Below are 25413 nucleotides of genomic sequence, written 5' to 3'. Positions count from 1 at the left end.
CTTTGAGTTCAAGGCCAATAGCTAGGATGTATTGCAAACCTCTCCAAACCAAGCCCTCTGTCAAACATACTGTACTAGTCCAAACCTGCGGTAGTGCTTCTAGACAGAGTGGCTCTGATAAGTCACTGAAAGAAACATGGACGCTAATATGCAACCACTGGAAAGGTACGGAGCACAGAAATACTGAACAAACAGCAGAAGAGGACCACCCATCTGGAAATACTTGGAAAATACTTTATACGGCAGGCTGACATATCGGTTTGATTTGGGATCTTGTTTCCTGGGTTCATCTCCTTTCTCCCCAGAATCCTCTCTGGCACATTCTTCTCATGCATGAATGTCCTGGTCCATCATGGAATCTGAAGCATTTTACATCCGTTCTGTTCCTGGCGATGGTTTTTACCATCTTTATAAGCCTGTGTGAACTGCTTCCCAAAATGTCCAATCCATTACAAGCATGTTTGTAATATCCATCTAGGCTGACGACTGTCCCCTTGCCAGAGATTGTACATTATCCAAGCGTCGTGTTTGGCCACAATCGCCTACCATCTGGCTTTGTCAATGAGCGTTACAGCCTCATCTGCAAACAACACTGGCTCTGAACCGCTGAACACAGATGAGCTTAAAACGCACATAGCAGGGAACTGGGATCTTCAAACAAATGCAGGGCGGGGGGGAAAAACCCACTCTCCCTGGCAGAATGACTGGGGCTTGGAATAAAGGATTAAAAACAAGAAAACCTGCAAGTGATCACAGGCGACACGCTTTACATTTCAGGCCTGACAGTAGTGATAAGACGCTGGTCATGTATTCTCCCAAGTAAACAATGAAAATGCCTTCCACACTGCAGCTGGCTGCGTCTCCTTTGGAGAAGGAGGAGGAGGATTAAGATTAGACAGAAGATGTGTTGAGAGCTACTCCTCTCTAGAGTTATCCTTTCTAAATTCTTCACTTTACCCCCTCTAAAAAACAAGTAGCCTATATACATTCAGGCCAATGGCGCCTCCCTTTCCCAAGCTGTGTTTTACATGTTGGTCAGCTACCTGCCAGAGGTGCAGCTTATCTGCCAAAAAGCTTTTCCCTTGTCTCCCCTCTGATTTCATCAGCTCCCTACACAAAGCTAAGACCTTGATTTTATAATGGAGCAGTTAGTGAACTAGACCACAGTAAGACTACTGCTAAGAGGGGTTGGGTTCAATATGCAGGTTTGCTGTCAATGGTATTTCTTTGCTCGTAATAGTCATTTACTGAATTATCTCTGCAATTCTTTGTCCACTGAAATGCATCGTGTCAAAAAATATCTTCCTAACCTTTTGCCTCGATTACAGTAATCCTGTTACCTGCTTTTAACACCGGAATCAGCATTCTCCCTGCTGTGTGCTTACAATGAATGGCTGCACAGATGAGAATGAGTTAGCCTTTGGATCAAAGTCACAGTAGAAATTCACGTGTGTCTTTTTTTCTAGCATGGTGTGCACCGTTGCTGATGGTAGAGTAGGCTAGGTGTAGTAGGTGAAGGGAATCACGGGCATGGCAGGACAGGATGGTAGTAACCTGGCATTTTATTATTTAACCTGACCTGAAAAGCCTCTGTTGTGTATTACAGATGATGTTAAGGCTGTCCTGTAATGCTCATTGAACTAATTCAATATAGTCACTTTATCTTATACACTATACCCTCTGTATATGCTGTTCTATGCTGTCCTGATGACACACCCTTGGCATTATAAACTGAAGATGTACAGTTAAAGTGCAGCAAACTCCTGTGTATGCCCCTAACGACTTATCCTAAAACTCAGTCATGGCCTTTAGCGATTTTGTAATTGCTCCCTCTCCACAGCTAAAGCTGAATCCATATTCAGTCAATGAACACAGAGCCACACAATGGAGCCTAATCATGCAGCCTTCAATGTGACTCCCATTTTCTGTCACAATAGCTGATCACCACCCACAGGCCCGCTGGCGCAGATGACAGGGACTGATAGGACTGACTGACAGGTGTCAAACGTCCTGACAGGTAATGGCTAACATAGACAAGAGGGAGAAAAACATTAACTATCTAGCAGAGTTTCTGTTTCAAGATTGAAGCTCAACCAGCAGTGACCCAATACTCTAAACAGGGGCTACGTTAATATTTCATCCACACTGGGCTCTCTTCAGAAAGCAGCAACTTTTCTAATGGGCATAATAGTGCTTTAAAGGGGCCACTGTGTGCACACAGGGATAGCATGACATATCAGCAATGATTTTACAAGCCAACTAATTGCTGTGCATAGAAAATCAGGAGTGTATTTGAAAACAGGCAGCCTGTAAATGCGAGTACAGTTTGGCATCACTTCCTGAATCATACAAAACCAAACAATTCCCTTCAGTCAGCTTTTCAAGGTGCCATAGAGGGATTGCGAGAATGTGGTTTGGTCCCTTTGACTGCTTGCCACTCTTCATTAATAATAAATGATGATGTAATCGTAATTTAAAACGCTATAAATATTGAAGAAGAATTAAAATAATTTATGGAACACCGCAGTGTAACAACATGAGTGTGAGTGTATGTGTGTGAGAGTGTTTTGTCTCCTTTCACTCCTCTCTCTCAGCGTATGGTGAAACGATGGGCAGCAGCGGTGCAAGCTGGGAATTCTGTAATTGCTTTTTCTGTCCCTGAAGCAGGCCTTCCTGCTTTAAATCAAAAAAGGCAATCTCTGTCAGTAATGGCTCAATTAATAATTAAACACGTGTCTTATCTCCGCCGAGCTCCCCCTATTTATTTTCATCTCTCCAACAGGGATGGCTGCACAAACAGCATTAGCACTATCAATAAAGGGAGCATTAATATCAGCCCCTTTCTCCAAAAACAAATCAGCCAGCTCATAAGCTGTCCTATGTCTGTGAACAGTAATAACCCAAAGATTAATAAAGAAACAAGCCATATCTTTTGGTTTTCTGCAAAAAAGTATTTCTCCCTGAAGTAAGAGCTAACCAATCTGCCTTCTGTATTCTGCTAAGTGTTTGTACCTTTTTAGTATTTAAATTAAATCAGGGGAACACATGAGCTGCTGTTCAAGCTCAGTAACAAGTGAGGAGGTGTTAGAAGCAAGTGGGGATGGGTATCGCTACTCAATACCTTTAAAGTTTAAAGAATCGAAACTTCTCCAGTCAAACCAGCACTTCAATCAATACTTTTTGCAACTACATCGTGGCAAAAAATTTATATTTTTATGGTGTTGCTTGCAGCCAAACACGCAGGTAACACACCGAAAGAAAGAGAAGAGGACGTCTTTTTTCCCCCCTTATATACCTGCACCATAAACTGTATAAAAAAGGCCTGCACCCGCCAAGTTCATGCGTGATTTAAACAGCCGCTCACCTTTGGCTGCGGTCTCATGCATGCTCATCACTGTAGCAAGTTTATCACCACAAGCTTGACTTTCTGTTGGTTTCATCTTCTGGTATCATGCAACACTTCTCTGTACATTTTTATTTGCCATTGGCCAGATGTAGTTGGTTTGATCAGCTGGACGTGCAGCCTCTCTTTTCCTCTGTTTGTGAGTCGTTAGTGTAGTTTAGTGACTTGTTTAAAGGGACTCCTTACTCGTTTTATACTTGTGACTGTCGTTTTTGGAGGAGGTTTGCGACTCACCAATAAAGAGAAAAGCACTCGCGGAGATCTTTCAATTCAGTTTATTGATCGAAAGTTAACAAAATAATTTTCCGTTGTTTACTTTCAACACAGGTATCAAAAATTACCTTAAATTAGTTTCCCACAACTTATTCGGTCACTAAACTATTTCACTCCTCTTACGTGATTCAAATATAAAAAAATTTGCAAGCAGTCTTTCCCCGTATAATACTACCCGTGAGGATGAACTAATTAGGATGAGGAGCGATCTGATACAATTTCCCAATACTTTTATGTAGCCTAATAAAATAGATAACCTTGCTTGTCCATAACAACAATAAAAAAAATAATAGGCTACCAATCAACTGCTATGGCTTCAGCAGGTGGCATTTTATGCAAGGTATCAAATGAAGTACTCTATTGGTATCGGTATCACTTTAAGGGTACTGGTTTTTGTACAGGTATCGTAAAATTTTTAAACGATACTCAACCCTAGAAGCAAGAGGGATGGTTTCTTTTATGCATCCAAAACTACCAACCTCCAGCTCCTTAGTGGCCTTCCTAAATAAGAAAGCATGTCCTGCAGGCTGCCTGGACTTTGTCAAACAAATCATAGTAGGTATTGAAGGTGAGTTTCACCAGGCTTAGATTCCACAGCGGTGATGGCTGCTTCCAATTCCAGTGCTTGCTAATCTGCTGTGTGAAGCCCTGCAGCCCTTGTGTTTTTCCAACACCATGTGCCTCCCAGTCATCTAGCCTGCCTGCCTGCCTGCCAGCCAGCTAGCCAGCCAGCCAGCCACACTCTCCATCTACCTCCACTCTATCCTGATTCAGCGGCGGCGAAAAGCTGATTTGTTGGTCAGAGGGTCAACCTCCATTCATTATTTAATGGGTGAGAGGCTGCAAACAGTCAGGCCGGCCGCCGAGGTTAGTGATACATTACACTGACCTGGCCAGAGGAGAGCTGGCCAGCCGAATACAAACATGCTCTCTCATCTACTTCACTATTCCTGGGCTAACCTCAATCCACCCCGACCTTGCTGCTCCCTCTCGAATCACCATCCTTCCTCCCTTCTCTAGCATTCAGAATCCAGGAGGCGAGACTGTGTTTCATTTTCCTGAAGCTTGCATTGCAGGAGCAGGCCTGTAGCTATGGCTGGCCCAGGTAACAGAGGAGGAGGAGGAGGCGGCCATAGCTCTTTTATTGACATGCAGCAAACAGCAGTGGCGGAACAAAGGCCACTCAGCACCTATTGAGAGAGCAGGCCTGCAGACAGGGTGGTTGATTAGCGATTCGACACAGGGACCCTGGACTGTGTAGCACATAATGAGAGCTTATGGAGCAAGCCATGAGCTGATGGGGGAAGGAGGTACAGCAGAGGTGTGCTAAGGATAGAAAAAGGGGTGGGGTTCTACCATAAGGAATTGATTTCCCACAATAGCAGATTGATATATGAGTAAAAGGGCTCCATATAAAAGGGTATGGGCAGATCCTAAATCCTTAAGCTACAGCATTGGTAATGTGTTTATATATAAACAGTTAGAGGATAAGCCCTAAATCCACCACCAAGCTAAATGGTTTATGCATCTTTTTTGTTTGTTTACTTCTGTGTCAATTAAGCAAATTGGTCCGACATCCCTGAGATCCAAGAGATCTAAAGTGAGTGGATTTTGCATTCATGTCCAAAAGCTTCTATCTCCCTGAACACCACAGCAACCCTGTCTTCACCTTTCATGTGGCCTCAGAGAGATGTTAACAGAGTCAGATGTGCATGATGGGAGTTGTGTGTGTGTGCTTTTTTTCCTCTCCTTCGTCTGCACGCTCTCTCCTTCCTTTGTTCCACTGGTCTAATCCAGTATGTGTGGGCCGGTAAGTTTAATGGAAACAATTTATTAAGTCCGGCTTAAAATGCCATCTGCAGCTAAGCCTCCCAAAGCCGCTAAGCTCCTGGTTTCGCCCCGGAGCTTGCTGTGTTCACGCTTACTGTAATGCTCTGTTTAAAATGAGCACAACGGGTCAAAATTAATCAGGATTACAAGGGCACAAATCCACTTCAGAAATGGGTTTTCTACCAATCTTTCTCCTGCTATCCCAAGATGCCCCAGGTTTGTCTGGTGGACCGCATAGCAGACAGGTTTATCCTCACACCAGGTAGCACCCAGCTAGGACAACAGGACCTCAGCAAGAGTACAAGGGGGCAGTAAAAGATGTTGCCTTTGCCTAGATTATACCTACTGCTCCAAACTCCACAGCATTCAACATAGTCTCTGAAGATTCCAAAGTGTTCTTCTCAGATATTTCGAGCCAGTGACAGCTAGGTGAGAACTCCCCACCACTTCCATAGGCGCAGCATTGTGAAATGTTATAAGAAGGCCTACCAGTGAAGTGTTTATCTGTGCTCTGTGGAGGTGCCCTGTGCATGCTCAGCAGCTACATTTAGCTTCTTATTCGCCTTCAAGCAAGTGACAACGGTAAACTCTGACCTGCGATTCAATAAGAGTAGCCCCGAGTGGAGCACAAGTCTTCATAGTGCTTTTACTTAAACACGCCATCCTCCAGGAAATCAATAATTTGCAGGAAGTTTAAAACAGGAAATAAACAAAAACCAATAACTGTTAGATAATGCTTGCCCTTTGCTGTACCTTCCTACCTCATAACCACCAACACAGACAGACACTGAGCAGAACTTGTGCTAGTTCTTGGGTAACAACATCCAAAGAGAACTGCACAGTGTGTGCTTGTGCTGTTATTGGTACTGTTGTAATAGGTTGTCAAAAGACAAGCAATGTAGAGATGATGAAAAGTAAATATGAGACAAAGTAGGCATAGGTGTCTGGGTTTTACCCCAAACCATGTTCTGCCTGCATAATTACAGTGCTCTGCCTTCGCTGATTACAATGTTGGTCTTTCCTCTCCTCAATTAATCCTGAACTGTTTCATTAACATGACACACTGTGGGCCTGTGTGCAATTTGGAGTTAACCTCAGCTGTTTGTACCCGTAACTGCTCACCAAAATAAAGTTCAGAAAGGAGCACAATGTTGAAACGCTCATTACGTAGCGAAATGTAAAAGCCAAACATCATCGCAGCATTATATATTTATGTATGCCATAATGTTTGTGGGTGTGTATGTGTGTGTGTGTGCGCGCGTGCATCTGAGTGTCTCCCAGCCAACAGCTCGACAGGCCTGGTGATCAGAGGAAAGCAGGCTTTTCATTGGTCCCACAGGACTGTGAGCGAGACTGGTAATGGGACACATACGCTGCATTCTAAACCACAGCAAAACATCCTGTGGGCTGCTCTGTATTACACACACGCATTATACACACAGTCTAGGCCAAAAACAAACACTGTCCTAGAATCTATTACAGCACAAAACAACAACATTGGACTGGAAGAAGAGAGCTGGCCGGTGGCAGCTCTGCAATTGTAGCAATAACTTCTTTTGTAATTTCTTCATCATTGTCACCAAATCACTTCATCAAACTGCTGATTTCTTTGCTGCCTCACCCTTTCTAACCCCTAATTCTAATCTGGTGCCCTTATTAATGTTTCTTCCCGACAGGATCTGGTTGATCTGTGTGACAATCAGGAGAGACTCTGATTGGATTATCTGGATGTAATTCCATGGGCCTAATCCTCAGCCCTGTGTGCACATTAGCAAGATCCACAGTGGCCTTCGTTCGCCAGATGACACGAGGTGCTTGAGTTAGTGGGTGTGTGTAAAAGACAATGGCTTTGTCTGTGCATGTGCCTGCACTAGCAGTTCTTCACAGCAGAGTATGTTTATATTCAGCCATGTTCTGTATGGGCATGCTGGGAAAATAAGTCAACACCCTGACAGCTGACAACAGCAGTAGTCCAGCAGCCCTGTGTAGAATAGATGGAGTCGGATGCGGTCTAGTTGTTTTCTAAACCGTGCAAGTCTGGAAGTCATTGTCATTGTGAACGCTGGTTTCGCGAGGCCGACCCTGGTCACAGGTCATCTACATCACACAGCCGGCAGGCCTGGTTTCTCTCCTCCTTGTCAGCCACGCTTTACCACTCAGCAGTCGACGCTACTGTGCTAAACCAAGCAACACCTTCATTTGTTGTTGAGAGGGAATCTAGCTTTCACAGAGGATGTTCTGATGTGGAGGTGAATAAAATCGAGGTAAACAAAAAGGTCTAATTTGTTATTATCCAAAATTAAATGAAAAAAATAACTGAAGATGTAAAAAATGAAAAAAAACTGGTTTATAGCCTATTTTTTGACAATGATCTCTGTCCCTGTTATAGTAACATACAAATACAAAAAAAATACAAATACAGTAAAATCTATGTATAGTTAGTTTGATCATTTCTGTTTATGTGATATCCCAGTTTACACTTACACTGTGTCTATTATTATGACATTTTTAACATTCCAGTTGTGGCAAGCTGATCTAGCTGACCCCCCACCCCCACCTCCCCCATTTGGCCATAGTTTGCACTGCTCTGCACTTCTCCCTCTGCTTGTGTTAATGGCTCTGGTTCCTGCCCTGGGGGGCTGTGGTCTGCATGCTGCTGTCTGTCACTAGCTGATCGTGCCTCTCCTCCCTTCCCCGCCTCCCTGCATCCACTACTTGACACCTTTCTCCCTGCTCCGACGTGGCAGGCATCAGTGTATTAGTGAATATACAGGTGCAGGCTACAGCATGAACATCCAAAAGCAAAGGCCTTATAATCCACATATATGCATATGTGAACACACTGACACAGAGTTTGTGTTGTCTGGGGGGCTGACAAAGCTCTTTCTCTCTTTCCTTTGGCATCCATTATAGTCCAGGCCTGCTGTCAGAGAGCTTGTTTTGCCTGAGGGAAGTTCCCATTTGTGGGAGCATGTGGCAGGGAGGCTCTAAATCCCCTCTAATGAACCAATATGTAGGAGGACTAAGCCTTTGGCAGGGTCGTCCAAGAAACGCCACTCCGCACCCAGACAAAAATGTATGCATATGTAGTCACCAGACCTTGTTAATGTCTGCTGACATTTAAATCTGAATAGAAGCAGCAGGATTAGAGATTTGGACTAAATCGCAAAACCCAGTTGTTGTTATGAGTATGAATGAGGCATAGGCGGAAAGAAAATAGAGCAGGCTCTTACCTTTGGGTGTGGTAGGGGAAAAGAGCTTCTCCGATCCTACATCAGACACCTGGAAAAACAAGAATGCAGACCTTTAGTGAATTTGTCTGATCAGCTAAATCAAAGTCAGGTCAGTCCTATTAAAAAAGATCTGACTAATATAATCTAAGATTATTCATCAGAACTAATGTAAGCAGTGACACGCATTTTTTTCTGCCCAGTAAAAGGTTTATTTCAGCCACAAGTGATTGGAGGAAAGGTCCAGCTGCCACACAAGAGATAATATGGTCAATCAAAGACAGCCAATGAGAAGAGCTCCCTCTGTACCTGATGGTCCCTGTCTGGCTTTCTCCTGTCGAGGTAACATTAGGTGGCACTGTTGTGCCACTTGAAAATTCTCAAAAGAAATGCTGTCAAAGACGAGGAAGTCAGTAAGGTGGCTATGCAGCATTAGAGCACAAAGTCTCCTGCGTACACGCTGCTGCTCAGAAATCACATTTTGTTCTGCCATATTTTGAAAGAAATAGCATCTCATGAATAGAACGTGGTTCTACTCAAAAAGCAATATCCTTACTTCAAATTCAAAATCAAAAACAATATCAGCCCATATTGGAAGTAAACAGATGATCTGTCATCCGCATGAGCATTTATTGGGCAAGAAACAGTTGTTACTGATTAGGCTGATGTGACTGACAGTAAGCAGTGGAAACCTGGTGGACTATAGTCAAATGGAGGTATAGTCCCTTGAGGAAGAAAGGCATCTCACTATGAGGTGATAGTGGAGACTTCTAGACTAAACACTGCGAGGTATTTTCCTCTCTGCTTTAGATGGATATGTAGATTCTGGCAACCACCACCTAAATCAAAACACACCACACAGTTTGACAAAAATATAAGTTCAATGGCCAGATGGGAAGTTTTTAAACACTTTGACTGAAAAGCATTAAATCCACCAAAACCTGGAATTGTGCAAAATACCTTGCAAAAAGTCTGTGCGCTTGGGAGATAATATTAACAATAAAAATCCTCCTCAGCCTGTAATATCAGCCCATATAGGGGTTTTGTTTAAATCCATAATTTCCCTTTGCTTTAGATCCTCTCATCTGAGTTCTGCACACTTGTAAAAAGCTGCAAGAGCTGAACATATGTTCCTACCAAAGGGCCCAAGTGTCCTTAACTGCCATGCTTGTATTTTATGCGGCACAAAGGGAGCATATGTAAAGAATGAACAGTGAATCAGAGTGAGTGCAAGAGAGACAGAGACAAAAAGAGAAAGCAAATGATTTTGTAAACACAGATGGCTGTCCTTGGCATCCGTGTTAGTTCTTCACAAGTGTTTTGAGGACGTCCTCTTCTTTCCAAGACCTCCCAATTTCTCCTTCACTGCCACTGTGTTACTGTTCTCCACAGTGTTTGCCTGTCTGTGCTTGATGTCTCGTCTGTGCGCTAACCACAACAACGCTGAAGGAAAGCACCGATTCTCTCAACAATTTGATTTATTCACACAGCAGCCATATAAGATACAGGTGGAAACCATAATGAAAGACAACAAAGCAGTTGTGTCAGCTGGAGCAGTTGTGACTAGGTTAGTATGAGTTTAATAAACTATAGTATACCAGAAAGACTGGTAAACCTCTGTATTTATGGTAGTTCAATGACCGGATGCAAATGTAGGAAGAGGTCAACAACACCTCTTTGGTTTTGTCTTGATAAGTGGAACATTAAAAGGAGGGCGAACACTCATCTGAATGGAGATGTTTCCTGTTTCCTCTTACAGTAGACGAAGCGAAAGACTATAAAGGAAAGACAGAGTGTGGTGCATTGCCCTCTTTCAGTCTCCCAGAACCAGGGCGCCAGGCTACAACACAGGCTCTTTGTTAGCTTTGGACAACATTAAACGCTCCAGTACCAAGCCTCAGCACTGCAGCAGCACAACCTCAGCCTTGAATCGCGGCCCCGGAGGCCCTAGAAGAAAAATATGGGCTCAGAATGAAATGAAGCTTGTCAAATGGACACGGGAGCTGGCCCAGGGACTTGCTTAGTGTGGTACAGGGTCACAAAAGCAAAAAAAAAAAAACAGGGTAGGTCATGCCATAGCTCACTATAACAGTTGTTATGACCAGAGTGGTTATCCAGAGAGCAAGGCAGACATAACGTTCCTGAGAAAGAGAACAGAAAATGCTGTGTTTACCATGTGCCAAGACGACCCAGTTCTCCTTATTCCTACACATGCCATTTTGAGTGTGCAGTGAGCTGTTTTATACTCCAAACGTATTCCAAGTAACATCAACAACCAATATTTAGGTTTTAATGCTGTGTTTTGCACCTGCCAAGTCTGCATGAGTCAGTTGTATAATCTACAATTACAAGGCCGGCTTACAAAAGCACTTCTTAAAAAGGCATGTCAAAGCAGAGCCCTGATTTGGCTAGCTGTTGTTTTTGCAGAACTTTCTGGGTTTCGCTGGTCAATTTGACATTTTTTCACGGGGCTGTGCTACTGGCAGTCTGAGCTGCCTGCGGTTGTGGTGTGCAGAGGTCATGTATAACAAATTCTTCACACTCTCTTTGTTGAGGCAAACCTGGATGCCATCAAACAGAGACAGGGAAAGATGAGACAGAGGGAAAATATATATAGAGAAAAAGAGACAGACAAAGAAAAAAAGAGGAGCAAAGGCCAGGTTTTCCAAAGGAAACAGGGAAATTTAACCATTTATAAAAAAAATAATGGGGGAAATGCAAGCCACATTGCCTGGGAGCCAAAAGCCCTTGGAGCGGGCCGCAGGAAGCCTGACCTTTGAGGGGGCCGTCTGCTATCTGAGCCTGGGGCTTCAGGGGCCTGGCCTCCTCTCTGGAGGGCCGTCAGCAGGCCTCAGCTTTCCTTCCCTATTCTATTCATTAGCCATGCTTTATGATTCAGCTTCCTCTGAGCCACACAAGAGTTCCCTAAGGAAAGAGACTGCTGGAGAGAGGGAGAAAAAAGGGAGCGAGACTAAGGGAGGGGGAAAAAAGCAAGAAGGAGGTCATAGGGCCCAGCCGGGGCCCAGCTCTCAGCAGCTGTGAAATCCTTCCGTTTCCTCGGCAGGCGTAAAAGGAATGAGGGGGAGAAAGAAAAAGAAGGAGGCCAGAGAGGGAGCTGGGCCAGTAAACCCACCATCAGAGTGCTAACTCCCAAAAGAGCCACATGCAGAGCCATAATTCCCAGATTTAGGGAATGCCAAATTACAAATTACACTTCTGTTTGTTTTAAAAAGTCCCCAACTTCCGTGAACACCAATGACTTACTGGCTGTATAAATCTCCAGATAATAGCAGAGCCGCAGAGGGAGAGCAGAGAGGCAGAAACCCTCGCTAGCAATAAGTGAGACATTTACTGCGAGGCGAAATGCATTTGCTGTCACGGCAAAGAAGCAAGGGGAAAAAGTCTTTGTAAATTTTCCATGTCCACATCGCTTTTACTTAACAACACAGCAAGCTAATTAATTTAGAAAATCTGAGACAAGCTTAATTGCACTTTTTTTTTTTAGTGTTAAACCACTTCCCCGCTTAATTTAAGCACAATAGGCCGACTGAGCGAGGCGATGAAGGCAGCAAGGGAGGGCGGTATAATCAACTGAATGACCTTCAGGCATAGATTTATGAAAGGCATTGATCAGTTAAGGCTGTGATTTCACCGAGACAGGAAGGTCAGCAATTACCCAGATTCAATTAACCTCATTTAGTAAAGACTGCTGAGAGACCAATTTCTCTCCCAACAACCCCCCACCCAGCAAACCTCCTGCTTCATTTCAAACAATCCCCAGGCCGTCCATCTACCTTCGAACTGAGAGCTCCTATTGCACGCCCTGCATTCCTTGAAGCTGGGAAAATAATCTCCAAACAGGTAGAAATCTTGCAGCCAGAGGTTAGGCTAAACCCAGACTAAATAAAACCAAATTCCTAACAAACACCCTCCTAGCAAAGCAGTTAAAACCCTTCCCCTCCCTGGTAGAGATATAATTTTTACACAGGCTGGCAGTGCTATCACAACAGCTGTACCGTGAAAACAAAGAAACCTGTCAGTGGGCTTTGTTGTGGGCTCATGCCTACAAAGCCTACAATTACAATTTAGTTATTTCGCACATGCTATGTTCTTGACAGACTGTTGTAGGACAAGTGGTAAGGCAGCTAATCTTAACACTTATATACCACAAACCCAAATAAGAGAAACACGTTTTCAAAATAACATTTCTCTCACTTGTCCAGGAAACTCTATAAAAAGACTGGCAGCTCAATATCAAAACCATTTTAACAGGCAGCACAACATAAGATCATCATTTGTACAAAACTATGCATACAGGCAGATGGAAATCAACTTAACCACCACCAGTGCAGCTAAAGCTAAAAGCATGTTGTCCTACTGTGTAATCATGGGTAATGAAGCATAGGAAACAAACACAACACACTGCTGCTAAATGAGTGGGTTGCGTAGGCGAAAACATTTGACGGTCCTGTACAAGAGTTTACGGCTACTCTGTGCTGTATTAATGTGACTGGATATGGCGCTAAAAGACTTAACAGGTAGCACGAAAGAAAGAGAACAGAAAAAAGCGAGTGTGAGGAAGAGAAGAAGGAAAACGGGCAAGAGGGCACATATCCTGGCATGGATGATCAGGCTCTCAATTACCCTGGTCAAACCTAGATCTGTCCATGGATCCACACTCACTACATCTCCCACCCACACACCCACACACACCCACACACACCCACTTGCTGCTGCACTTCCCTGCATGGTGTTTTAAGTGCAGTGCAACAATGGTTGTCTTAAGTAAACCGTTGAATGATTCTTATGGGATGTTCTGGTTTGAATTGATTATATTTTGTTTTCTGTGTATAAAAAACTGTTTAAAGGTCACACAATGATCATGAACACGGACATATAGAAGCTTATCAGTACTGATATGGTAAAAGTCAGTAAAACCCTAGCAGGGGCCTGATTTTTTCTGTTCATGTGGGAGTAGCTCAGGGCTTTGAAAAACACTTCTATCACCACCCACTCAGGGCCTTCAACTATTGTTACCCTTTCAACCCAGACGTCCGCTAATGCTGCTTTAACAATAAATGCCGCATTAGCCAAGCACAGTGGGCCTACAGCTCCCAGGCTGCAATGGGAGACACCAAATTAATTATCTCCCCTGCATTTGTCCTCGCACCGTTCCAGAAACTTAATGACCTCCCGAGCGGTCGTTTATTATAAGCCGCAGCGGTGCTACACATTCCCAGGGCAGGGAACAGGCTCCATCTACCTTACCTCCAATTCCCACCCACCACTATCACCACCACCGCCGCTACCGCATGCTTGTCAGAACAGGTGTGGGCCAGCAAGACTGCAAACCCCCAGCGAGCACGATGGGATGTACAGCATGCACGGAAAAGAGAGAAGAAACCTCCCACGCAACTGTCAACCAACAGATACTCGCCTCAACTGGAGCATCATTAAGATTATAATGAATTCCGTAGTGGCCATGTAGAATGGAGTGGTCTCCCCTTGCACACACACAAAACACACACAAATGTCTTAATACTTAGCCCTGAGTGCCATTTTCATAGGCATGTATAACGTGTGTGTGTGTGTACGCCAGGGCTGACAACTCCTGCTCCCTCTACCCCTAGCAACAGACGCAGGGAAATGAATGCCGAGAGAGGAGCAGGGGGGCTTGAGCTTTGTGTAAAATATTACCCTCCGTCTCGCTTACTGCACCCCACACCACTCCTCCCTTCCCTCCTTCCCCCGGCTGTGCAGCAGTTGCTAGCCCTTATCACGGCTGCCTGTCAGTTTAGTATACAAATTAGCAGTCTATCAGGGGAATGCAGGGGCCTGTTTCATCAGTAGGGAGAAGGGCAGAGGCACGCATTGCATTAAAGCCTCTCGCCGCTGCAGACAGAGAGGGTCACAAATCAACGCCTCAGCAGGCCCACAGCCAGCACTAACCAGATAAGGAGAAATGAAGGAAAAAGGACAAGGCATATTTCACCGGAGAGGATCCAGACCTATTCAAATGTCCTGCAAAGGTCCGGAATGAAGGATGGAGGTGGGCTGGTGGGGGGCAGTATAAGGTCGGGGAACGCCAAAATTTCAACCCTACAGATTACAGAACACCCTACAGAGTAACAGAGAGGGCATGAGAAACAGGTATGGGAAAAAAGTAAAGAAATCCAATGTACGAAATGTCAATGACAGAGTCAGAGGAAGTGCTTTCAGTTGATTATCCTACTAAATTTTGCAGGAAATTAGGGCTAGCACACTCCCACTTTCTCCTGTGAAGTGAACCTCTGCATGTTAATACCTGCAGAGACAAAACGGCTGCGAAGGGCTCTCATTAAGTGGCATAATGCAATGAGGCACAGTCTAAATTGCAGCAATAAAAGCCGACAGACAAATCATCTCAACCATCGCAATCCATTTAACTCAATTAATGCAACACCAGATCTGAGCTCAGTGGTTTAAAAGCATGCGTGGCTGTACTCCCTTGTCAGGCTTAGCGGAATTGGGATGGTGGTGGTGGTGGGGTGCTAGTAGTATCTCTTTTAGGGTGAGATAAGGGTCAGTGTGACCATTGTAGTTTGATTAAGTCCCCCTGGAGACCATGGAAATGGGGCAAGAGCGAGATAGATAGAGAGATAAAGGCAATGGGCAATGCAGAAACAAAAGCAGGAGTTCGCTGTAACTCTGTTTGGCAGAGCACAGCTCACTATGGAAAGGGCGTGGCCTCCTTTCCTTTTTAATGTCAAAATGTGTGCCAGCAGTGATAAGAACCGCAGGTAATCTCTCGGTGGAATCGGGGGGCTGTTCGTCATTACTCTCTGGCCCCGATACAGATCAAGAGCTCCGGTGGCTTTCCTTGGCTCTCCATGGCTTCTCGGCAGCTGAGATGGCAGATAGCTCTTTAAGACATGGCTCACTTCTCCCTGATTGGCTGGTCAACAGCCACAACCAAATCCTGCCTCCCTCGGGGCTGCTGTGAGGAGGTATTATTGGACAGGTCACGGAAACTGATTGTCCCCATATCCACATCATCCTTTTGTTATAAAGCTTTACGCCATTGTCAGTGTGGGTGGTGGAAAGTAAAAAAGACTTTCTGGATGTTATTGTCTGAGAGGCAGAATAACAGACAGGCGGATTATTTCAAAAAACAGCTTTCTCCAGAGCTCTCACAATGCGGCACCGTTGTTGCTGTGTAGAGGATCCTAGAGGAGATAATAATAATATTCCTAGTCAGAGTCTTTGCTGCAGTAGAGCTGCCTTATAACAGAGAGATACACATCATTCTGACTGGCCCGCCGTGACATAATCGCCCTGCGGAGAGCTGCAGGCAAGCTTGGTAGGCAAACCACCTCTCACTGCAGCTTGTTAAGAGAAAGGTGGCTTTAAGCACAGCTCAATAGAAACTCCTATTGAACTTGTTTTCTTTTCACTCCATCTGAACAATGTGTAGGTGAGTCATAGCCCACCTCAGGCTACACAAGTTACATTCTTCCTTTCTTCCTCTCTCTTAAGATTGTACTGCGCTTTTGTCTTGGATGAATTTGCTAAAAGGGGAAAAAAACAAAACTCGACAGGATCTTAAATAATGCAGCGATAGAAAAGCTGTGACCCTTTCCCTTGCCTCAACCCACACACAGAGAATTTCTTCTGCAGTGAAAGGCAGCACACAAAGAGAAGAAAAGGCAGAGCTGGCACTAGATGGAAATGTGTGGTAGGCATTGGTTTGCTCCTCTGGGCACGGACACCTTTAATGAGAAGGAAAAAATGCGCAGCAAGAGGAAGATCTCACCCGTACTATGCCAATGATTTTGAGTAATATGAATCACCTCCCCTCTAACACAAATAAATATTGTTCTAATACCAGTGGGAGTTAAAGGCTGACTCCAGGTTAGGGAAACTATGGGGGCTCCAAACAACCAGCCTCCACACCAGTCATTCTACATCCCTCAGCCTCCTAAACCCTACACCATGCACACACTAGATGCCGGTGATCCCTGACCTTTCAGCTTGGCTCTCTGCTGAGCTCACAGTTTATCAGTGCAATGAGGGGTGTGAAGCTGTTGATGCTGGTTTAGTAACAGCATCTCTCTTAAACTGCAACAGCAGCTGAAATGAGGGGAATTTAGGAATTCATCTTGGCATCTTGCTCATATGTCTGCTGCAACCATAAAAGTCGGCCAGGCTCTCAAGATCAATACTGCCACTTGCCTTGCAGAGGAATGAGGGGGGAGTTGGGGAGGACAGGAGGTGGCAAGTGGGGGGAGTGGAAAACTGGAAATGAGGCAGGGAAAACTGGCACCCGTTGCCAAATGTCCCATCAGTCTCACACCACCAACCCCTTGCCACTTTAAGGCACACTATCCACCCGGCTAGCACAAACAAACATGGTATGCACTATATAAAGGAGTCTCAGACCTCCAAAGCCTCCAGGTCATGTTGGAAAGGGATGTGGCATGTTAAGTGGAATTTACTTTTGATGCAGACATCAGGCCTCAGGTTTCTGGCAGCTGTAACCCAAGCTTCTCCCTGGGGCCTAACTGCAGGGTTGGACAGGACACCCAACGCCCAGGCAGTCACCTTTAGAAATACCTTAACCGCTCAGCTGCCCTTATAAAAGGGGGAGACTGGTGGTGGTGGTTTTTGGGGGCCACTGTTTCCAGTATAAGACACTGTTTACAATGGGCAGACTTTCATTTCATTACCAAACATAGAGAGGTGAGATTGCTATTGGAAGTAAAGAGATGTTTATTTACCAGTATACATACCAGCTGCTGCTGAGGTCTGCTCAGATTGAGTGTGTTGTGTTCTGAGGTAACAAAAGGAATTTAATATAGAACATGGACCCCTGCAGCCCTCAGCACACCCACTGATTTGTCACAGCAATGCATTCTTTAGACTTTGATGTTGTCTTTTCATTGACATTTTCCCTCCCCCTCCACCACATCTTTTTTGTGACATGGCATAGCCATAAGTCCAGATGTGTAACTTAATGTGGGGTGAGTGGGAGTGTATAAATAGCCCTGATGACATATCAGCGGGACATGCCAGGAGCTTTGCTCTGTATGGGAGGGAGTGATGAGCTAACTGTACCTCTAGGGAGTCCAGCACAAGCTAGTTTAACACCAACGCGACAACTGCAGAGACCTTGTGAGAGAGCTTATGGATTTAAACTTCACACTTACTGTGTAACATCATTCTAGCACACCACACTGTGACCTGACCTTGACAACAGCCATGTTACTGGTGGTTTTCAATTACAATGATCAGTCACTACTTTTACTGTGTGGTAAATAGTTATGAATTGCATAGACTTACAATATCTGTGGTTTATAGTTCCATGCACAGAGTGCTGACAGCCCGTCGTTACTTCACCGGAGGTCAGTTTTATTACCCTTAAGGTGAGCTCAGATCATCACTCACAGCAACCTGCATTTCCAGTAATTGCACAATAATAACATCCTGATGTGTTGTAATTGTCTATTCTGTGAGCTTAGCTTCTTTTATGAGCCCTGGCGAACTCTGTGTAAACCCACCGGCTGTTATCTCTGATAATAACATAACACCTGTGGAGGAATTTGATCTGGCATCCATCTGAACACAAATCCCTGGACAGAGGAGAAGGGCAGGGTGAGGAGGATATATTTGATGTGTTTGCATTGCAAGGGCAGATTTATGAGCAGTCACTGCAGAGAGCACTATTAAAAGTTGTTGGCCATGCCAACCGTATGCAGCGCATCATTTGCTCTGGATTAAAATATAATGAAGCAAGTGAATGCAACTTTGTCTTACATGCACCTCTTAAATTATTCAAGTGGAAAGAAAAAACAACGGGCAAAAAATATACCCTGGAGCACTAATACACTTTTTTTCTGGGCTTGTACATGGTAACAATGAATATCTTAGCGCTTGTTAAAAGCTTTGTTTTCCTTGGGAGTCTCCGTGTATGAGCAGGTTACATGTGCAAAAGGACGCCAAGTCACATGCAGAGGCCACTCATTTTCATTTCCAGTATGTTGCCGCTGGTGACATTATTGTAGTGTGTATACATTATGCGTTAGATTGATTTTTTCCCCTCAGCGTAGCAAGGTTAAACAGCTCATTACTGCAGCACTGGATCACCTTAACAAACCAGTTTCTTACCAATTGAACAAACCTGACAATTACACTCTTAAATGTTGAGTTTGCAAAAGGACGCCTGCTCTAGCTCATTGTCTCAGTGATACTGATAACTGGTTTAATTAGCTGTGTTATTTAAAAACTTGTCCTTGTTTTTCTAAGGTAATTCTATGGAAACCTCTATTGCCTATAACTTCTTTTCAACATCTACACGTCCAGAAACACTCAGTGTGGCTCAGGTGGGTCTTGTCTGTATTTGAATAAGAGATATGCAAACAAATGAAGTCAAGGCAGTAGCTTGTGTGCTCAAGCAACCTTTTCTAACATTTGAGAGAACCCTTGGATTAGTTGGTTCAGGCTCCAGGGCCTTTATCCTGCCTCTTATTCATCCAGCAGGGAAGGAAAAACGGGTGTTTGGATTTCTCGTCTGTCAGTGGTAAAGATGTATTTGGTTGGACAGTAGAGACGAATGTAAACAGAGTCCCAAATGAAAAAAGCGAACATTATAGCCAGCAGAACCCAGATGAACAATCAAACGGGGTCCACAGGAGAAACCCTCAGGGAATCTTTCCCCATACATATTTTCTGTCAGTACAATTAAGGATTTAGTTGAGTGTCCAGCATTAAAAGCTGTGAGGCTGGGCACAGTAGGATGATGAAGGGTGAGGGGTGTGAGCTCAAGTCATGCCTTATTCATGCTGTTCTTGTTATTCCCTAACACACTGGTTGGGGCACAGTCAGTGAAGGATCCACAGCCATTGCTACAGGAATATGGGCTGTTACAGATCCAGACTATATTTTTACCAGCCCCGTTTACTGTTTCTGCTGTTAATGTTTTTTAAACATGTTCAGGTGCATTGTGGCAGGGGCTGCCTAGCTGACCTTCTGAACCTGCGTGGCATCCGACCCCATGCCACACACCAACTTGTAATTGGAGACCTGGTACGCTTTGCTGCACTCCTGTAACGGCTCTCTGAATACTCGGATCCCACCCAGGCCGTCACCCACATCCATGTTTGACAGGACCCTGGCGGGATGCCAATGTGGGGAGGCAAGAACTTCTGGTACAGTGCCCTCGCACCCACCACAGATCAATAACTCCATACGCAATTAGGGTAGCTGAAACAGATGTGCTCACAGGCTTCAGTGCTCTACCCACACTATCAACCACTGTGACACCCCCCGCTTCCCTATTACAGAAACACATACACACGCACATACGTGCATGCTTGCACGCACAAAAAACAGACAGGCTGGGAACCTTCCAGTTCTCCCACTGACTATCCAAACAAATTCTACTTTCAGAAGTTTGTGCTAACATGGCAATGCTTCCACAGTACTGGATCACAGTAGGGGAATGCAGGGGGCATGTGTGGGCCAATGTGGTGTTGATAGGCCAGTGGAAACAGTTCTCCCCTTTCCCTCTCCCTCCTGCTGGTAGAGACTTCAACCTGCTTCTCTGACAGTTACACTTGTTCTGTCAAGTCAGCCCCCACCCTGTCACTAACAGGTGGCCTGTCCCTCACAGCAAAGTCATTTGCCTCACACAGCAGTAGTCATGGAAAGCCGCAGCCAAGCTACATTCAGGTTTCCAGCATTAGAGCTCAGGCCAAAGAGAGTGTCAGTGGGAGAATGTAGAGGAAAGGGCTGGGGGAGGAAAGGAAGGAAGAAAAACCTCCTCCGATCAAATAAATGCCACTGTAAGCACAAGTGACAAGTCTTGTTTGGGGTCGTCCCTGCACAGGGCCTGAAAGGCCAGCGCTGCCTCATCTCCTCAGCTATGTCTGCAAGCAACAGGGGTGGGTGAGAGAGGGAGGGAGAATGTCTGATTGGTGCCATAGCCAAGAGTGAGAGCAGCCCAATTATATTTCCTATCCCTCAAGAGCCGGCCAGCCCCCTCTGGTAGAGCGAAGCTTCTGCCATCTCTCCTCTCCTCACCTCTCAAGACACTGCAGATAGATAAATAAATGACAGCCCCGCTGGGGCTTGGCCCAGCCTCCCAGAATACATTGCAGAGGCTGGCTGGCTGCCTGTCCTTTTGCCTTCACCTGGCATTACTGCAGATAGACATTTTTCACATTATTATCATTGCATCGTCTTCGTTGCCCTGTTCACTCACTGAGCTGTGGTTGATGATGGCGGCAGAGGACCTGAGGAGATTGGAAGGAAATGTCTCTTGTCAAAGTCAGCATAGCCTAGCTTAGCAGAAATTTAACAAGTTCCCTGGGCTCTCTCCATTCACTCTCTGACAGAGCACAGAGCCAGGACATGGCCTGCTGACAGCCCTGGGCATGTCACTGTCACTGACACTTGATAGGCCAGAGAGAGGAGAGGCAATAGGGCTCAACCCTACAAGACTCACACTTTACTACACAGCTCCATATTGCTACTACTTTTGGGAAATCTGACTTTATCTAACATAACCCAAACATAAAATTAGCTTGAATCATACATGGACAAGTTGCCTTCATTACTCTGCAAATGACTTTCTTTTGGCCGTCACTGTAAAATGCTCACAACTCCACAGAAAGCTAAATGTCCCAGGATGTTTGTGTTTTTTTCAGTAATAATCAGGTAGAAGCCAAAAGAGAAATACTCAAGCTTAAACTGCATGTGTACCAGCATTTTTCCCCCCACACTCTCACCACTCCCCGACGGTTAAACCCAAAACCAGATGTTGCGGATCAGTGGGGATGAAAAACAAGGCGAATAAAAGTGGAGGGCGGAATGGTACGCATTAACTATAATCAAAAAGAAACAAAAAGGAGACCAGGATGCTTTAATTACTTCTCACATATAATTTGGTTTTGTGGGGGCAAGCCAGGCACTGCCAAGAAAAGAAAGATGAAAAGCAACTTAAATTACATGGAGAGAAAGTGCAGAGGCTTTTTACACATGGTCCATCTATTCTCCACTGTAACTCTCAACAGTTGACAAGGCTGATGACTAGCCCCAAAACCTTGCTGTAAATTGTCCATGGAAACAGTACTTAGATGCAGCCATGCTGGATCTAAGTTGTTCCGCATGGTCATGACTTTAAGGAAAGTGTTGAAACATACCGACTGCAGACTGACAAAAACGTCTGAACTGGTTGGCTTTTTTTTTAAAAAGTGTCTTTTACAGCATACTGGACTGGTCAGCATCCAAACTGTAATGTTATTTTTTTGTTGTTTTGTTTAATTATTCATCATCTAAAATTCCCTTAAATAATGTGAATTTAATAATTTTTCATGCCATTCTGCTAAGTAGCGGAGGATATGCATTATGTTTGGCCACCGGAGAGAGCTTGGATGAGGCCTGAGTGAGGTGCTCTATGAATCTACTTCATAGCCATCCTCTGTTTGCAGAGTCTCTCTTGACTCGCTGGTGTTGCCACAGTGCTAAATTGCACAGCTGTTCCACAATCTGTGGCGGTGTTAATTACCCAAATGTGAGCGGCAGCTCGTCAGTTCCTCACTAACGAAGGGGCCTGCTTTCCAGCGAGGGTGCCGTATGTTTGGCATGTAGGCCCATTTCCACCCAACGCTCCCCAGGCTGTGCACGGACCACCCGACACATCCGAATCTTGGAGAAGACGCATCTAATTAAAGCTCCCGACTCAAATCTGCTTACTAAGGGGGAAAAACACGCGGGCTGGATTAAAAGATGGGGAGAGGGGTGGAGTGGGATAGGGGGCTTTAATACACTGCGAGTGAAAGGGCTTAGGAGGAAATATGAGAACTCTCAATAGTAAGATCCCAGGCAAGGCTGGAAGGAAACGCTGTGTGAATGTGAGCTGATCATTCAGCGTTCAGTCCCCAAGGCAGAGAAAGACAAGCAGGTTGTTTTCTAGAAAAGTGGCTTCTTAACTCTCCTGGTTGGCTCCTCTTCCATGGACATGTACATCAATTCTCAACTATTAGAACATGGACTGACGTGAAAACACTTGATGATCTAACCAAACCTGAATACAAATACCAATGTACAGCTTTGGTGATGTTTAACAGCAGCTACATATAAAGATGTCCCTTTTATCCCTCTCACAGTCTCACATGATGACAGTACATAACAATGAAACCCTCTCCAGTCAGATGCTGTAAACTGCTAATGCACTACATTACACAGTACATCACCCCACTTCTTGCGTGCAATGTTCAAAACAAAAGGTGTTAAGAACTCCCCTCATGAATCATACTTGCTGGCTAAAAGCCTAGCTGCAGTGTACCACCCACCTCCGGTTATACATGAACACCACAGCCTGAAGTAGCACTGGGAGACTACATAATGAATGCATGAAGCTAGGTGTCATGGGGGCTCGTATGGTGCACAAAACGATGGGGCAATTAGACCCACACGACACCTCGGGATGGCGTGATGAAGGACTCCTGGGCTCGTCTCCTCCGCCTCTGTTCCTCTATCATTAAGGATTGAGCAGCCACATCTGGCTAATGGCACGCCTGGGGTTCCTGCTCAAACACTGTGCCACGCCGTGCACATTTAATTACGCCTCATAAAGGTAACAAAAGACACGACCTGCTCTCGGGGAAGCACTGTTTGGAAATCGTGAGAGAGAGAGATGAGGGGAAGGCAAGGAACTGGCCAGCTGCCAGAATTACAGGTTGACCCAGGTCTGCAGCTTCAAAAGAGGGGGAATTCACTTGAGTGTCTCCGCCTCTCCTTGAGATGGGTCCCAATGAGCAGGCTGAGAGCAGTAGATGCTCGGTAGCTGAGAATCAAAGGATCTCTAGTTTGTCTCCCTTTCTTCTATTAGATCATGAACTGCACTAGGCACTGCTGTCAATGGCTAATTGCAGAAGGACTGGGGGGATTAAAGGGAGAGCTCTTTTGAAATATGTATGGGATTTAGAAGCTGTTTGAAGTGAAGAGGGACTTCTTTGTCAGCGGGGATGGAGAAAACAACAATAACAACATCATAGGAGAATGCCTATAACAGCGCTGTGGTGACCCGCTCCACTTCCACCCTGCCTCTCAGGCACTGTGTTGCTCAGCAGCCACTGCAAAGAGCTCACCACATTCAGCCAAGAGCATGAAACACACATTACCCACTGACTGAGTGACTGGCTGACCTATGGCTTCAGTAGTACCTGGGGGTATTCAAAAGACCTTGGATGGCTGCTTTGTGCAGCACACAGTTGACATTTCGAGCTGCGAGAGAAAGAAATTTGAAAAAAAGAAAATAAAACATGCGCAGAGACACATGCCCCAGGTCTCTCAGCGAGCAGATGCCCACATTTAGGAAATAACATCACATAGGAAGAGATGAGGGACAAAGAACCGTGGCTCATTGTCGAAGCAGTCCATTGTCTGGCTGTTTGAGAGCTGGCGAACGCCACAGGAAAGGTCACTGGTCACTTCCATTTGGACCTGCACATAAATCCCCCGCTGCACGGCGCAGTTAATAACACAGCCAGCTCTGAAGGAACTGCCATACAATAAAACAGGGAGAAAAAATGTATTTTGTTTTGACAACACCTCCCTGTCCCTTTACAGCCACTGGCCTTGTGCGGCCCTTTGCATTATTTATAACTTAAATGTTAAAAACAGAGACATCTCTGCAGTGTGCATTAAAAGACAAGCCTGCCAAACGCCTCGCTCCACAGCAGCTTCCTCTTCTGTTAAGTCTCCCTCTCCTTTTGGTGTAGAGAGAGTGTTTTATGGCAAGTCCCTTGTCAGGATTAAGCTGTAGATCCAAGTGCCACAGGGATAGGCATAAATTCTCCATCTCCCACAGTGGACCCGCAAGTGGTGGAGCTTGGGGAGCGTCCTTGAAGTATGAATAACATCACATGCTATGTGTCATCTGTCATACAGTAATGACATGTCCTCAGAACAATCCACATCTCCTGTGGCCCATATGTCTGTGAATGAGAGAACTACTTGCTTCCATGACAAAGGCTTTTGTGAAAGGTCTTATACATTATAACAAATACAGTTCAAGTATATTCTGTGTTTTAATTTGAACACTGAATCTGGACCAACAGATGAATGCTAGATGGCAACCAGAAAACCTGATGCTATCTAGTGTTGGTGAGATGATGATAATGAAATACACGCATCCCACACATGCATGGGAGAGACAGACTAAGGGCTCCACAGTTGAAGCTGTGTCAGTGGATCTGGATCCAGAAATCAGATTCAGCACCAGGGAAACATTTATCAGTTTTAATGCAGTGGAGCTGCTATAGTCAAGGACCCAGGATGAACTTCCTCTCTGTCTAGTAAATCAGAAGAGAACATCAGGCAAAGATGTGAAAACACTGTCTGAGTACTGTTCTAGTACTGCTGGCCTTAACCGGTCTGCAGAATGACTGGTGACGTTGTTTTGCAATTCTACAGCACTTCCATATTTCTTTGAGTTTCTCGCAGAGGGCAGCTTAAGTCTCGGAGTATAAGCCAATTTGGATTAGCTTCACATTTTAGACAGGTTCCAGTTGGGATTTACAATACTTTTAGAACACATTCCTCCCTAAGCACGGCTTTAACCTTAAGTGCATCAACAACATATTTAACAGACATTTAGTTCCTTTCCCCCCCCCCCCCCCCCCCCCCCCCCCCCCC

The 25413-nt window shown here is 45.0% G+C and overlaps 1 protein-coding gene across 9 annotated transcripts in view; it reads right to left on the bottom strand.

The window, feature by feature from the left end:
- Positions 1 to 25413, bottom strand: part of fbrsl1 (fibrosin-like 1) — a 270501-nt gene that overhangs the window by 27160 nt on the left and 217928 nt on the right. For all 9 annotated transcript variants that reach the window (XM_046034084.1, XM_046034076.1, XM_046034083.1 and 6 more), the window contains one exon: positions 8740 to 8788. In XM_046034084.1, coding sequence (XP_045890040.1) covers positions 8740 to 8788 — 49 coding nt within the window. The remainder of the gene's footprint in view (positions 1 to 8739; positions 8789 to 25413) is intronic.

Source organism: Micropterus dolomieu, linkage group LG21 (genome assembly GCF_021292245.1).
Source record: "Micropterus dolomieu isolate WLL.071019.BEF.003 ecotype Adirondacks linkage group LG21, ASM2129224v1, whole genome shotgun sequence".
Lineage (NCBI taxonomy): Eukaryota > Metazoa > Chordata > Actinopteri > Centrarchiformes > Centrarchidae > Micropterus > Micropterus dolomieu.
The sequence above is the reverse complement of the archived record's forward strand: the minus strand, read 5'-3'. Positions and strand labels throughout refer to the sequence as shown.